The sequence below is a fragment of the Poecilia mexicana genome, unplaced genomic scaffold, assembly GCF_051168715.1.
Source record: "Poecilia mexicana isolate PSO_F unplaced genomic scaffold, ASM5116871v1 scaffold_23, whole genome shotgun sequence".
Classification (NCBI taxonomy): Eukaryota; Metazoa; Chordata; class Actinopteri; order Cyprinodontiformes; family Poeciliidae; genus Poecilia; species Poecilia mexicana.
This window is the reverse complement of record NW_028263392.1, coordinates 4,506,275-4,522,327: the sequence shown is the minus strand read 5'-3', so window position 1 is coordinate 4,522,327 and position 16,053 is coordinate 4,506,275. Positions and strand designations below refer to the sequence as shown.

General features: G+C 37.1%; 2 protein-coding genes across 2 annotated transcripts; both read left to right on the top strand.

The window, feature by feature from the left end:
• The first annotated feature begins 2,366 nt into the window (after positions 1 to 2,366).
• On the top strand, positions 2,367 to 3,807 carry LOC106929592 (calcitonin gene-related peptide 1-like). The gene is made up of 3 exons (XM_088003289.1): positions 2,367 to 2,636; positions 2,994 to 3,137; positions 3,252 to 3,807. The coding sequence occupies exons 1-3, from the start codon at positions 2,509 to 2,511 to the stop codon at positions 3,424 to 3,426; spliced, it is 447 nt and encodes a 148-aa protein (XP_087859415.1). The 5' UTR covers positions 2,367 to 2,508; the 3' UTR covers positions 3,427 to 3,807.
• Positions 3,808 to 7,001: 3,194 nt separating this feature from the next.
• On the top strand, positions 7,002 to 12,907 carry pyroxd1 (pyridine nucleotide-disulphide oxidoreductase domain 1). The gene is made up of 13 exons (XM_015006621.2): positions 7,002 to 7,315; positions 7,883 to 7,963; positions 8,055 to 8,174; positions 8,324 to 8,452; positions 9,188 to 9,261; positions 9,380 to 9,576; positions 10,088 to 10,185; positions 10,279 to 10,381; positions 10,487 to 10,599; positions 11,329 to 11,451; positions 11,566 to 11,703; positions 11,803 to 11,892; positions 12,465 to 12,907. Exons 1-13 carry the CDS (start codon positions 7,238 to 7,240, stop codon positions 12,621 to 12,623), a joined length of 1,503 nt encoding a protein of 500 aa, XP_014862107.2. The 5' UTR covers positions 7,002 to 7,237; the 3' UTR covers positions 12,624 to 12,907.
• The last annotated feature ends 3,146 nt before the right edge of the window (positions 12,908 to 16,053 follow it).

Below are 16,053 nucleotides of genomic sequence, written 5' to 3'. Positions count from 1 at the left end.
TTTAGGAATATATACTGGTACTCCTGTTTTACCATTTTCCTCTTTTGATGCATCAGTATATATTTGTGTCATGTTTTCATACATTATTTCTAAATACTGCTGAATAATTGGATAAAAACCTCCACAGGACTGTTCTATTTTTTTGATTTCTAAATTTACTATTGGCATTTCAAATAACCATGGAGCAATTTCAGATTTAATTACAGTTTTACAGCATGCTATATTATTTATCCCCAAATGATCTACATAGACATTCCCTTCCCATCCAAAACTCCCAACGTTATGACCATATTCCCAACATTCTCTGAATACCTGTGCGGTAGACTGATTTTCCTCATGCCCTTGTAAATTTAACCAATACTTTGCTGACAGTTTCATCCGCCTTAAGTCCAGTGGCATTTCTCCGGTAATCACCTGAAGAGTAGGAATTGGAGAGGTTCTAAAAGCACCACAACATATCCTAAGCGCTTTAGCTTGGATTCTGTCTAAATCTAATAAGAAAGAAATTTGCAGCTGACTTATAAACAATACATCCATAGTCCAATACAGATCGAATTAAAACATCATACACTCTTTTCAAAAGATATGCTTGGTGCCTCCACTGACTCGTTAGAGCCGCTTGTTTATATCACCAGCGTGCACCGCTGGCGGAGCTTAACGCAGTAAACATAATGTTTTAACCTTAGCTTTTCAAATATATGATTTACTACATTTCTAATAATTAAAACATTCAAAGGAATAAATTAACCTTTACTGTAGCAGGTGAGGCCTGGTGGGCCTTAGATGTTGTTCTGGGTTATTTTGCTACCTTCTGAATGCGTCACTAATGCATAGAGTAATTTTGATAAATCGGCCATGTTATTACCATTTGTGGATAATGGTTCTCACTTTGACCCCCAAACCTGGAAATAACTTCCCGACTCTTTCCAGACTAAAGAAATGTCATTGTCTTTCTCATCTGTCGCTGAACATCTGTAGATTGGATAATGTGTTACTTTTTGAGGATTTCTTCATGTTGTCGGATACTACATGTCTAGCAGTAGAATCAGTGGTTTTGGCTAGTGAAACTGAAACAAAAATCTTGAATAATCACAGATAACTTATGACTTCCCAATGGATGGATATGTTTTTACTCCATTTAACAAGTCATACTTTAAAAGTTGATTTGTTTCATTGTATTTGCTCAGATTGGCTTTGTCTAATGTTAAAATTAGCTTGAAGCATTTAGTTTGGCCATTAAAAACAGTAATTGTTAATTTATTCCTTGGCTTTCACTGTCACATACATGCGGTATTTTATTTTATTTTTTTACACTTCATCATACCATTATGAATAAATCTGTAGTGAATGACATATCACGCTAAACTGATAAGCGGCTATTCATTATTAAATGCAATTCTTCTTCAGATCTATTATTAATCGCCTTGGAGTCCCTCAGGGTCTCAAGTTTGGCGACCTGTTCTTCATAAAGTGTCTCACAAGGCAAACAGCACTTTGACAGAGTTCTCCTCTCTGTTGAGTTTGTGGCGGGTCAGTCCCAACACGGCGACTGATGACTATGGTGACGAAGGAGGTGATGGTGATGATGACGTGCAGCAACGCCTCTGTATGTGGAGTGGCTGTCCGAAAACAAATCTGAACGTATCAGAGTGGATCAGATGTGATATACATGAAGTCCCTCCCTTTTTCCCCCCAACCCTGCATGAAAATAAAATTGCTTGGCTATATTTGGAAAGAAGTGATGTCACAAGTGGTTTGAGCAGAGAGCTTATAAACTGTGACAGCCTGACAAACCACTGGACTGCTCAACAGACAGACGAGGACGAAACGTTACACCCAGTGAGTACCTGCCAGTTCCTATACGTCTTTCTTTCTTTTTTTTTTTTACTGACACTAAATTCTTGCTTTAAGTTTGGACTTTTACGGATGTTTTGTTTTGGTTTGTGATGCAAGATTTCTGCTAAATCTGTTTTTCTTTTTCAAGATTTTCAAAGGCAAGTGATTTTTATCAAGCAAGAATGGATGCGAATGTAAAACCATTACCAAAAACTGGATTATTTTATCAAAAATATAAATGAGTTTCATTCTACAATAAATTTTTATAAATCATGACAAGCAACTGAATTTTTCCACTAATATTTTGAGATTATAAAATAATTAACTTATCAAATCATCTGGGTGTTCATTGATTCAGTATTAATAATCAACAGTCTATGAGAAATGACTAATATCGGCTTTTATTATTTTTAACCTCATATTGAAATCTGTTTTTTATTATCAATTTTTATTTCATAAGTTTTTCTTTACCAATTTGCATGTCATTCTATACAAAAACATTTCTATAAAGATTTATGTTGTGATGTGATGAAAAAGTAATTATACATTTTAGATCATTTCAAGTAGCATCAAATAAAACAAGGTCAAGATTTAATTTTTCATGCATCTTTTTAATAAGTGGTGGCCCTCACCCCAACTGTAGAGAACTGGAGAAAACAAAGTCTAACGTTGATGAAACCCTTTGTGTTTCTCCAGGAGGTCATCAGCATCAGAATCACCATGTATCACCTGAGAGTGCCTGTGTTTCTCCTGGTGGTTCTTGTGTTGCTCCGCTGCATCGCAGCCGCTCCAAGCCACAGGTGAGCAGCAGGAAATGAGCTGGAGAATCTACGAAGTGGACAGCGGTTCTGTAACTTAGCCTAAATTCTGATCAAATCCATTCAAGCATGAGCCTAGATAGCTACACAGAACTCCCTCGGTTATTGTCGAGACTCTGTAATGTGCTGACTGGAAGACACCTCAGTTCGTGCGTGTAACTGTGAGACTGGAAGTAAAGTCATACGCCTCTCTGAGAAAGCACTCCATTGTGCAACCCCAGGATGGCTGACTAAGTGGCCACTTTCTCCCCTCTCACTCAGTCTCTCAGGACTAGCAGCTAGTTTAAAGAGGGTATCATCAGCGTGAAATGCTTTGACCCTTTTCCATCTCTAATCCAGGTACTTTAGTCCCGGCTCCTCCGACGACGAGCAAGAAAATGCTCTTCTAGACAAGGAGAGCTGGTCCCTGCCTGAGCTAATCTCCGACCCTTTCCTCGGCCTCATGGGCGCGCGGCCGCAGCGGGGGCTCACAGCAACAAACAGGTACGCGCTCATGAAGATTAATCTTTATCGTGTTAAAACATGACAAAAGCAACTACTAATGTTTTTGTTGTTGTTGTTTTTGTTTTTATGTTTGTTTGTTTTCATACGTTCCAGTCATCACTTACAGAAGAGAAAGTGCAACACAGCTACTTGTGTGACCCAGAGGTTAGCAGACTTTCTGGTCCGGTCCAGTAACACCATCGGAACAGTCTACGTCCCGACAAACGTGGGCTCGAGTACCTACGGCAAGAGGGACCTACATCAGCCTCCCGACTACCTGCCTTTCTAGTACAAAACTGGGAGAATACCCCAGTGACATAATGATCATGTGTTACAATGAATGTGAGAATGACGACTCCATAAGATGACTTTTCTTTTTTAAATAATTTGATAAGCATCAAGACTACAGTGCCTTTGATTTAAGCCATCTGAATCCATGTATGTTTCCTTCCAGCTTTGTGAACATCGTAAATCACAGCACTAATGAAATTTTAAAAAAAAATTCAACAAAAAATAAAATAATTATAAAATATTCTGTCAGACAGAAGAAATATAAAGCCCTTTAATATGAATCATCTGAGATGTTTTGATAATAAAAATGTTGAAATTTGTGTCTGATTCTTGCAGGACATTTCTGTTTGAGCGCAAGATGCCAACTGAACCAATAAAAGTATTTCTTCCTCAACAGGTTGGGAGGAAAAACATTTTGTGTCCCTTGCTCCTTATTTAAGACTGCTTCTGAATGTGTCTGTGAGTCACAGGGAATGAATGAGCTATTTAATCGTGTTTGTTAAATGTTGCTACAGGTAACTCTAAAGTAATGCTTTGTTTGCTCACCTATGATATGTAATCACTAAACTTAGCCTGGAAACACACAAGCTTTGAATATTCACAACCCTTCAGGTTTGCTCTATTTCGTCCATATACACAACAACCATGGGTGTCCAAATCCAGTCCTGGAGAGTCAGAAAATGGCAAAGGATGTCAACAGGACGATTGTTTGGTCGGAACTCAACAAATGTGACCTTTATGGAGGACTGATCTGAAGAAAGTCACTGTAGAAAGAAAACCAGAAGAAACCATGAGCCATTTTAGATCCCATCCACATGAGGATGTTTTTTATTATTTTATAAAATGGGTCGTCGGTTTTAAAAATACCCACATCTCCAGCTGAGAACGTTTCTGGAAATGTTTTGAGCCACACGGAAAAGCCAAAAACAGAACAAAACGCTTTTTTTTTACTCTCCCAGACCTGTAGGTGGTGCTAAATATAGAGCATAGGACATGAAGGTAAAGTCTTCACAAAAGATTAGTTTTGATTAACTTTATTCAGCTGCAGACACTTAAGGTGCTGCAGGACAACACACACAGTTGGGGTTATAGGTAAGGTTAGCGGTTTGGCTAATACGTCAGTGTTTTCACAACACATGTGAATATAAGTGTAACATTTTCCCTCTGGAACTTGTGTCCTACCTTTTGTGAGGGTAGGACACAAATAGTTAAAAACGTTCCAGTGTGAACAAAGACAAATATGAAAGAAGGCGTTCTGGTCAGATGAGACCCAAATTGGGACTTTTGTGGAAAACCAACATTGCACATCACCCAACACCATGATGGTAACACTTCACCTGGTCTTTGCAAACCCATCCACATCCTCTTGAACTTTTTCACATATTTTCACTTTACAGCCATGAACCTCTGTGTATTTTATCTAGATTTTCTGCAATAGACACACACAAAGCAGTACATAACTTTAAAGGAAAGAACTTGATACCTAAGTGTATAAAAGTGTATCTTTGTCTCTCTTTAACCATAAAATGTACTTCAAGCTCAGTCTTTTCGCTAGAAGATGCCATCAATAAGCCGTCGCTTTGTGCCTTTGCACTTTTCTGTCTGCTCTGTCCTTTCTTTCTGTTCTGTCTTTAATATGTAGATACATGCATTAAAAATGATTCCATGGTTACTTTTATTAATGTTTGTTATGTTAGTAAGTGACCATACAGACCACTGTTTTGTTTACATCACCTATTCTATATTCTGATTCATTTAATTTTACTTTCAGTGCCAGTAAATCGTCATCTGCAAAACATCTAGCGTTTGCACAGTTACGCTATAAATCTAAACATGACTACACCTAGTGTATGTAACATTTTGTTTTCAACAATTAACATAAACATTTATTTAAATTAAAAAAAAAAACACAAGGCTTTCAATTACACGATCAAGAGTCCTGTAAATCATTTATGCCCACTTTTCCTCAGTTTATCTCCAAAGTCATGTGGTTTGCAGTGATTGCATCTAGTGCTTATTAGTCATTGTTTACCCATATTACCTTTAATGGCACAGCTGCAATCACAATATTGCCTCCCATATTGTCATGTGTCGTCCTCCGACGGTGCTTACTCAGGGTAATGAAAATCAAGAGCGAAACGGTGACGCACGGCATTAACCCCTGTTTGATTAGCAGCGACCTGATCATCTCAGACGCTGACATCAATACCCCCGCGCGTGGCTAACACCTGTGTAAAAGGCTTTTCAAAAATAGAACAAGTGGCGGCTTTTGCTGATGAGTCCAAAAAAAAAAACAAAAAAAAAAACAATGCAGCCATTATCTGACAAACACTCCCTGACAGAGAACGGGGACCGTGTCAAGATCTGTCGATTACTTCATGTGAGGCCTGCAAATGGGCTCTGTTGATGGGTTGTTTATCGTGATAGTGATTATGGTTGATGAATGCTTTGATGGAATTTCAGCGTATATATTTATAATGATGAACTGTAACTTTCCCCATAGGGTAACACCTACCTGGTCCAGACCTAAATCCAGTTGAAATTTTGTTCTAAGATTCTGTCTAATGTAGATTCAGATGATTTGCAAAGAACAAGTAAAAAAATAAATAAAAATAAAATAAAAAATCTCTCTTTATGTGAAAATCTAGTAAAGACAACCCCAAAATATTTTCACCTGTAACTGCAACAAAAGATGACTCTTAAAAGTAAAGACTCAGAGAGACTGAATGCAAACCCACCACAATTGTAACATTTTTGGTTATAATGAAGGATTTTTCACCTCAATTTCACAATCATGCACAACTTTGTGTTTGTTTGGCATACAATGTCCAAATAAAATACATTGAAGTTTGTTGCTGTGTCAGGATAATGTGGAAAACTTAAATTTAATCCTTTTACCTGAATCAGAACATTTGGATTATTAAAAACAGTAAGTACAATTTTAAAAATAACTGATAGTAATGATACTTATGTACTTGGCCAGGTCTAACAACAAATCTACAACACAATGACTGAAAAAAATAAGAGAATCCAGCCCCAAATATATTTGGGCAGCTGTAGTTGTGAAATGGGACATTAAATGGACAATGCATGAAAAAATATTCCCAAACCTGGTGCCATGCTGATGTGAAATTCTGTGAGCTCTTTTTTAGGATTTAGTAGTAATTTATCCAAGCAGCTGAAACAACTTCAATTACGTCTGTTAGTTTCTCCATCTGGATGTGGCAAATGTAATTATACACAGTAACAATATTTTAGAAATGAACAAAATTATTTCACAAATGATGCGTACACAAATGAATAGAAAAAAATAAATAAATCAAAAACAATACTTTAAAACGCAAATGATTTTAGCGCCATCTACTGGAGAGCAGATGCAAACTACAATCTTCAATGGCAACTTTTTTCACGTGTACACTCTCGACATTAAAATATTACTTCAAACACATCATATCAAAGTGTTATACGTTTAACTTTACATTTAACTGTGGTTAATTCTATTTTCAGTGAACCTGATATGTTGCTCGTTTAAAAAAAAAAACATGCCCTGCTGCTTGCCGTAGATAAATGTAAATACGGAAGTGACGTAAAACCACTGTTACACTACAAAGTGCTAAAACAGGCTTGATAGAATTACCTTGAAATATTTTACATTTTTAAGAGTTATGTTTATGTGAACGTTTTCTTATCTTATTTGTTTTCGGATTAAGTTGGGGGAAAAAAACCTTAGACAATCCAAACTCATTTTGCGGTTTGAAAGGGATGCTTCCTAAATTGTTAGTACTGTTAGCATGTTAGCTTTTTGAGTTATGGAGAGTAAAAAGGAGAAAACGTTTAAGTTTGTGGTGGTCGGAGGTGGCATTGCGGGTGTAACATGCGTGGAGCAGGTAAACACAAGACTTACAGGTGTAATTAAAAGCTCTAAAATCTATGTTAGCGTCAGAGTGTTGCTAAAGTAAAGGCCTATCTCCATGTTTTAGGGAGTTTTCAATACATTTGCTCAATTCAGGTTAGATTTATTGAATATATATTTGTCATCTGTAAAGTGGTGAAATAATTTATTTGTTAAAGTGTATACATGTGGGGCCACCGTACATATAATACAGCTCTATTATAGAGCTGCCTGGAATAATCATATGACCTGGATTAGTGAACCTGACTAGCCTTTTTAGTGTGTGTGTGTGTGTGTGTGTGTGTATATATATATATATATATATATATATATATATATATATATATATATATATATATATATATAAAGAAATGCACGATTGCCAATAAAGAAAACACTTAAGCATTTTTTAAAAAGATCCCATCTCACTAATCATAAACTGTTTTTAAGAATCTGGAGGGAAAAAAACATGGTTTCATGGTATTTACACAAAACGTTTAAACAAAAATGTCTACATATTCTATATGTAACTTGTAAACTTAAAAATCATCTCCATTGGCAGCTATCATCTCAGTTTGCATCAGAGGACGTAGCTCTTATTACAGCGGGTCCCCACATAAAAGCGGTGACCAACTATAAACAGGTAAGTAGTTTCACTCTGGAGTTTTATTTACACTCACAACTAAGAGGAGATTCATATTCATGCACATCCTGATCCTTGTCCCGTTCATTAGGTGTCCAGAAGACTGGAGGAGTTCGACGTGGAGGAAAAACCCTCCAGTGTTTTAGAGGAGAAATATTCCAACCTGACCATCATTCATTCTGCTGTACAATCCCTCCGCACACATACACATGTAAGTAGTAAACCTCAGTAAATCCTATTGGCGCCCCCTTGTGGCCACAATGTTACAGCACATAGCTTAACGGCACAGTGAAATGCTTGAATCTTGTTCCGGAATTGATTAATTCCCCCCTCAACGGATTTATTTTTTCTGACCCTCAGTGTGTGGAAACCGCAGACGGTCGAGTGTTTGGTTACGAGAAGCTTTGTATATGTAGCGGTGCCCGTCCGAAACTCCTGACCCAGGAGAACCCGCACGTGCTCGGGATCCGGGACACGGACAGCGCACAGGTATTACAAACCATGTTTTTGAGTTCGAGCGAGGTTTACATTTGTCATCATTAGAATACATTTTATTTTAATTTTGGTATTTTAAGTAGTGAATTGAATATTTTCGTATTCAGGTGGAACGTTTTGGTCAACAAGTTTGGATTTATTATTCATTTTTAGAAACCACGCCTCATTAGACGCTTTTATAAACCAAACCACACATTTAAAGCTTTTGTTGTAGTACCGGCTGCCCATTTGGCCACATATTTGGACGGAAATGATAGTTTATTTGCTATGGACACCAATGAGAACTCCAACACTCTTCAAAATGACTTTAAAAATAGTTTAATTAGGCTGACATTAAGTTTTCGGAATGTCCCTGATCACGGAGACCATGTCTAAAAGTAGGTCAAAATTAAATTAATTCAATTTTTCCTGAAATAAAAGGTGGTCACCCATGTGTAACCAAATGATGACTGTTGTTAATTTGACTACATCCACTATGAAATAAAATATCTTTGTCCTGTCTAAAAAATATTGAAAGTCTATGCCTAATAATCAGTAGTAATACTTGTTTGGTTGCATTAGATTGCATCTTTAGCTACAATTCAGCTAACTATTATTGAAGACATGAGTATAAATGAGTAGAAATTCCTGAAATGATTAAGCTGAAGATCCAAGCAGTAAAGTTTGAAATGGTAACATTTTGCTTTGAGGTTACACAGCATGCCAGATGTCATTCTGTTTCGGTTGCAGGAGTTTCAAAAGCGGCTATCCAAAGCTAAGAGAATCGTCGTCGTCGGAAACGGAGGGATCGCACTGGAGTTGGTGTAAGTCAACAGTGCAGTCATTTCTCCTTATTTTATCCTGCAACTATTGCCTATATTTATTCTTGTGGTATTGATACGTTTTTGTTTATTTGTTTGTTTGTTTGTTTGTTTTTTCCAGGTATGAGGTGAGGCGCTGTGAGGTGATCTGGGCTGTGAAGGACAAAGCCATTGGAAACACCTTCTTTGATGCGGGAGCTGCGCAGTTCCTCATCCCGTCATTGGAGGGCGACAAAGAGCAGGCGGCCGCTCCGTGCAAGAGGCAGCACTTCACCACGGAGGAACCGGCGCCGGATGCTGCGCAGACATTCACAGCCGGTACTTAAGATGTTTCTGCGTTTCTCAAGGTTTATCACGTGTTCCTTGGTTTCCTTGATGCTGTTTGTTCTTTTATTCAAGGATTTTAAATAGAAGGGAACCAAACCCAAGATTTGTGTATGCCTGATCACAAAATTAGGTCTGGGAGATAAATAGATTCTATCCATTAATCAAATTTTCTGTTTTTGAAGATTACATTTCTGGAAAATTGTGATTTTAGCCAAGAACTACCATTTTGGATGACAAGGTTTTTTTGGGGGGGTTTTTTGTTGTTTTTTTTCAGATCAATTCACAAAATTAATCTGAAAAATTGAAACTTGTGGTTGAAAACTGAAATAAAATAAAATTTTAAAGATATTTCCTGTCTTTTTTTTTTTTTTTTACAAAATCATAAATGACATTTAGTTTACGGATTTTTAAGTTATATAACCCAGCCTTGTGCAAAATATCCATATTACTGCTGTGACTGTGTTGCTCTTTCAGCAAAAGTGTTTTTTTTCTCCATTCCCAGATGAATATTCCCGCGGGCAGAACCCCGGTCCCGTCGAGTCCGGCAGTGCTCTCGGCCCGGACTGGCATCGAGGAATCGAGCTGCAAGGAGCGGAGCAGGTGGGACGATGTGTGTTTGCTCTGTAACCCTCTGTGTGTCAAACATTCGTTTGTTTCTCACATATCTCTTCACCTTTTTCTGTTTCTGTTCAGGCATCCCGCAGAGTCTCAGTGGAGTACCAGTGTGAAGTGGAGCACATCTTCACCTCAGAGGAGTTCCTCGACTCCTCAAAGCAAACTCCAAAACCTGACAGCGGTGGGAACTCCTCTTACTTCTCTAACTCTTCCTCTGCTCCCCCGCTTTCCTCTTTTCTTCTCTCCCTCTGCCACTCACCCCCTCGCTTTTCTTCTCTCCCAGCAGGATCCTGGCCGGTTTACGTCCAGTTGACCAATGGCGAGACGTTTGGCTGCGACTTTGTGGTCAGCGCCACCGGGGTCGTCCCGAACACGGAGCCATTTCTCCACGGCAACAACGTGAGAAAAAACTTTGGTCGAATACCTAAAAGCTGCCTCATAGCTGAACAAAACGGTCTAAAGAAAGTATATTTTTTTGGGACTGTTAAATTATATATTTGAATCTCTTCTTCCAGGGTGGAAATAAAGTAGATCTCAGTGCACAAGTTTGAATTTATTGCGGGTTTTCTCATAGCTGTAATCACAGAAAACATTTTAATAAGTTGTAAAAAAAAAAAAGGGTTGTAACACATTTTGCCCAGTAATTATCACAATAAACGATAATATTAATGTTTTGACACAGTTGCATTATTTTTCCATTGCCATTATGTCACTTGAAAATGGTCTCAAAACAACATTATCTTTTTCGCAGTAACTTCTGCAAAAAGTTTTTATCATCCAGAAAAAAAATGTTATCTAATTTATTTGCTAATAATAACAAAGAAAAAAAATCTTGTCTTTGTTATGAAACAGAACTTTACTGAATCAATCTGCTTCATTATACCTTGATAGAGTTTTATATTTTGTTATATTTTGTAAAAGTTGATCATCTTTCTTTGGTTTCTTGAGACAGATTTGTTCCATAAACAGAAAGACCCAGCAAATATTCCATTTGCTTAGTTCTGATGTTTTTTCTCTCTGATAATCAAATAATAATAATAATAATAATAATAATAATAATAATAATAATAATAATAATCAAATGTTATTGATTGATCAGGATCTTTTTTCCCCACTTTTCCTGTCTAGTTTTTATTGGCAGACGACGGTGGCCTTCAAGTAGACGATCACATGATGACATCAGAGCCAGATGTGTACGCAGCAGGAGACGTGTGCAGTGCATGCTGGGAGCACAGCCCACTTTGGCAGCAGGTAGAAGCACTACAAAATGTATTAGTTTGAAAAGTATGACAGTACAAACAGTTTAGGATCTTAGCGGATTACATATGGTGTAAAAAAAAAAAAAAGGTGTGTGTGTGTGCATAGATGCGGCTCTGGACGCAGGCCCGTCAGATGGGCTGGTACGCGGGCCGCTGCATGGCGGCCGACGTCCTCTCCGAGCCGATCGACCTTGACTTTTGCTTCGAACTCTTCTCGCACGTCACCAAATTCTTTAACTACAAGGTAAGCGACGCTTTGGCCTCCAGCTAGCCGAGCTGCGTAGGCGACAACCAGTGATTCATTGAGCAAGCCATTTTTTCATCGTTTCTGCTTCTTCCTCAGGTGGTCCTGCTGGGGAAGTTTAACGCACAGGGGCTGGGGTCCAACCATGAGCTGCTGGTTCGCTGCACCAAAGGCCAGGAGTACGTCAAGGTCGGCGCTGGTGTTGGGAAGATTTCTGCAGTATTTCTGTTAATGTCTCTGGTGGTTACATGAGGCACAGCACTGCAAAAACACAAAATCTTACCAAGTTATTTTTGCTGTAGTTTGAAATATCTTATTACACTTAAATAAAGCTAAAGTACAGGTAACTTTTCAGCAAGTTATTTTAAGTCAATAATTCCTTAATAGTTATGAATAACTAGTACTTTTTCATCAATATAAAGTAATTTTTGACTTTAAACAAGCTCCTGCATCATGACAAACGTGCATTTATTGTGTAAACTACCTAATCCTCACTTTTTGATACGCGTTTGTTTTTATATATATATATTTTGCTTGCGATAGCATGTGACGAACAAAGATTTTGAATGAGTTTTATGTTTTAATTTTGATGAAAGAAACCAAATTTTCACATACACGGATGACAAGGTTGTCATAGATGTAATCTAGAACCCTCCGTTCTCCCGTCACTGTAACCAGATGACGCGTTGTTGTCAAAAACCTGAAATCAGAAAACCCCCAGAGTTCGTTTGTGACAGAATGCCGCCTCTCTCCACGGGCAGGTGGTCCTCAGCGGGGGCAGGATGGTGGGGGCCGTGCTGATCGGAGAAACCGATTTAGAGGAGACGTTCGAAAACCTGATCCTCAACCAGATGGACCTGACGGCGTATGGAGAGGAGCTGCTCAACCCGGACATCGACATCGAGGACTACTTTGACTAATCGCTGCCTTCCAAGTCTGGATAACCATGAAGAAAAAGACATTTATTTTATTATTAAGTAGGTAAAAATCTGATTTTGAGGAAAAATTAAGACTTTTTTATTTTTACATGAATTATGACCTCAATCTTCTGTTTTTTGCCAACTCATTGATCGATTGAGTTGAGTTTGACAGATGAAGGCAAATTCACAAATACAAAAGGTTAATTTAAAAGCTTTTTAAAACGAAACATTGTGATGTTTCATGACTGGAGAATAATACACACAATAAAACCCATCTTGATCAATTCTATGTGCTCAAATGTTCAAAATATTTTCAAATCTGTCAGGACAAAAAATTAGTCCAGAAAAATCTGGCTGGAATTTAAGTTGTTGGAAACCAAAGAAGCATCTGAGACGGGTCGAGTTTAGATGTTAAAAGATAGCTTTGTTTGCGTCAGTGTAAATGTGTATAATTATTTGAAAACAAAAATAAATTATTTTTAAAGAAAAGTAAAAAAAAATTTCTTCGTTGTTGCAAATTCGCCCTAAACACATAAACTGATATCTGGCCAGATAAACCCTAGATTAAGATTCTTTTTGAGTTTTTATCAACCACATTTGCTAAACTAAATTAAGATGTTGTCCTGTCACTGATCTTCAAATTTCATTGTCTAATCTTGGTATACACACACATGCACACACACACACACACAATAGAATGGTTTCCTAACACTGGACCTCTGCAAATATTTTGCCAAAACAAAGGGAAAAAAAGACCAAAAAAATGCTCAGATCTAATTAAAGTTTACTTTTTATCCAATTTAAGGAAATTAGTATGTTTGGGAAACGCTATGTCGTTTCTCACGATTTTAAAAATGCCATCCCTATAATCAAGCTCGGTGGTGGCAGCATTATTCTTAGAGAATCCTGATTAAAATGACGCCGAATACATAATATTTAGATTTATGAGTCAAATCCCATGACCGAATGTGGAAAATGAGAGAAATTAAGTGTGAAAATTGTAGCTAATTATATATTTTTTTTTCCTTTTGATTTTGGGGATACTTTGTTTAATGTTAATAGGTTAGTAGGTCAATTAAATCCACCATAATTTAGTAAAAAATAGAAAAGGCACTAATATTGCAAAAATTTAAATGCTTGATGACTTTGAATCAAAAGTGGATTTAAAATACAAACTCCTCATTTGAGCTCAGACTACATTTTTTATTGTTTTCCTTTGTTGATTTACTTGAACTATTGCGTAACATGACCTCGTGTTTACTAGATCGGTGACTTCGCAGCAAGAAGTCGCCGACAGTGAGCGAGGTGTCTGCTGGCTGACCTCGGTTGGCATAGTAACAAGGTTTTATATCTTCTGGGAATTATGGAAAATTACCCAGCATGCATATACATAGAAAAAACAAGAGAATTATCTCAGGGCATCTCTACCAGGTTGGAAAGAAAATACCTTTTTGTGTGTGTGTGAGTGAAGAGAGCGCCTGTTAGCTGTCAAGAGGGAGAGTCAACAGAGGCACGCGTTTGAAGATCCAATTAAAATCCCTGTTCATATGGAGACGCTGGATTAGAGTTGGTTTGGAGAGAACTCAAGAAGCAACCTATTCATTATGAAGGTTGCTAAGTAACCAGACAATCAGGTCTGGTATGCTGTGGAGGAACAGAGAGGGTCACCTGGGTTTTTTATCGCTGTCATGGGAATACAGCAGGAACTTTAGTCTCCGTTCAGCGTTTTTCTCTTTTTTTTTTTTGTTTTTTTTTTTTTTAGATATTTTTTATTTTATATTTTGAAAGAACTAATACATTTTCTTAAAGAATCGTGGAACCTGCAAGATAGAGCCATTCTGGAGGATAGAGGGACGAAATGGCTCATCGCACAATCAGAAAACATTTAACATTTTGGAGAGTCTCTTTCCGAGAAACTTTCTCATTAATCAATGACCAGAAAAGGTTGAGTTAAAGAGTACCAAGTGTTTTCTGGAGGCCACAGTAGCTTCAGAGCTGATGTGTAATTTATTCCAATCCTATTGGCTGACATGTGGGCGGATAACCTGCTGCTGCACCTGACTCCAGGACAGATTTCCTATGGGAGGTCCCTCATGCATAATTAAGACTTTCCACTAATCTTTTTATTTTTTTTATTGAGCAATTATGGTTTCAACAGCACTCTTTTGTTACATAAAACAAATAACTGTAATTTTGATCAAGTCCTCTGGAAGAGGAGAAAAAAGGAGAAATGTTCATGTTTTTTTCTCAGAATTTTGACTTTAATGCAGACAAGCTCCTGGGAGCAACCAGCTTCAAAGATAGAGATGTGCGTTGTGAAGAAGAACTACATTTCTGGATAAATTAATCAGATTTAATTCGTGAAGAAAGTCAGAATTCTCTTCTTTTTTTTATCTTTCAGTGACCTAAATTCTGTTCCAGAAAGTCCTCTAAGATACTAACACTAATACTAATCTAAGATACTAATTTCTACCTGGTAGAAATTGTGACTACAGTGGACTATTCATAAGAAAAAAGTATTTATTTTCATTATCTCTATATATTTTGTACTTTTTTTTCTGTTGGTGTAGCTCATACAATTTCAATAAAATGCATCAAAGTTTTTGTTTGGAAAGTAGGAAAAGCAAGGTTTTCTCCATTAGCTTAACTCAATGCCTTTGTCGGCAGAGATTCTGTGTTTTGAAATCTAAAAAGTAGCTTTTTTGTTGATATTTTCACAATCGGATGTAGTACTGCATCATATAACAATAAACCAAACACACCAATTCATTTGTGATTAAAGTTGATCACCTTTGAAAGCATCTCACAGGGAAAAGACTATAGACTTATATGTAAAGTAGTCAATTTGCCTTAAATGTGAAGCATCTCATTTTGTTGTCTGGTGGATTTCTTTTTTCTGAATGGGGGCCTGATTTATCAATGTATGTAGTTAATACTATAGTGTTTGGCATGCGTCTCGATAGCTTTTGGGCATGGGGAGCCCTCATGAACAAAAGAACCCAAGTAGTTTTTCTTTGGGAAAAGTCAGGGAATATAAGGCTGATTTTTTAGGGTTTGTTTGCATATAAGAGTTAAATACTGTTTTGTTTTGTGTTGTTTTCTTCTTATTATTATTATTATTCTTTTTATCAAGGAACCATCAATACAGTTCAGATTTTTTTTTATGACTTACTCATTTAAGGAAAAAATTTGAGTGTCCTTATTTCTAACTGAGGTCCTTTGTATATTTGCCCTTCAGCTGCCCTGCTTGGTTTTGTTCTTCCTCTCTTGAAGGTTACTTAATACCATAGAAAATTCATATTAATACTATTGTTTATTATTGTCAAGTACGGCTGAAATATCACGTTAAATGCCTCAATGTATATTAAATGAGTTATTTATTACGGATGTGACGTGTACATAATGTGACTGATACGGTTCTGGACGTTAT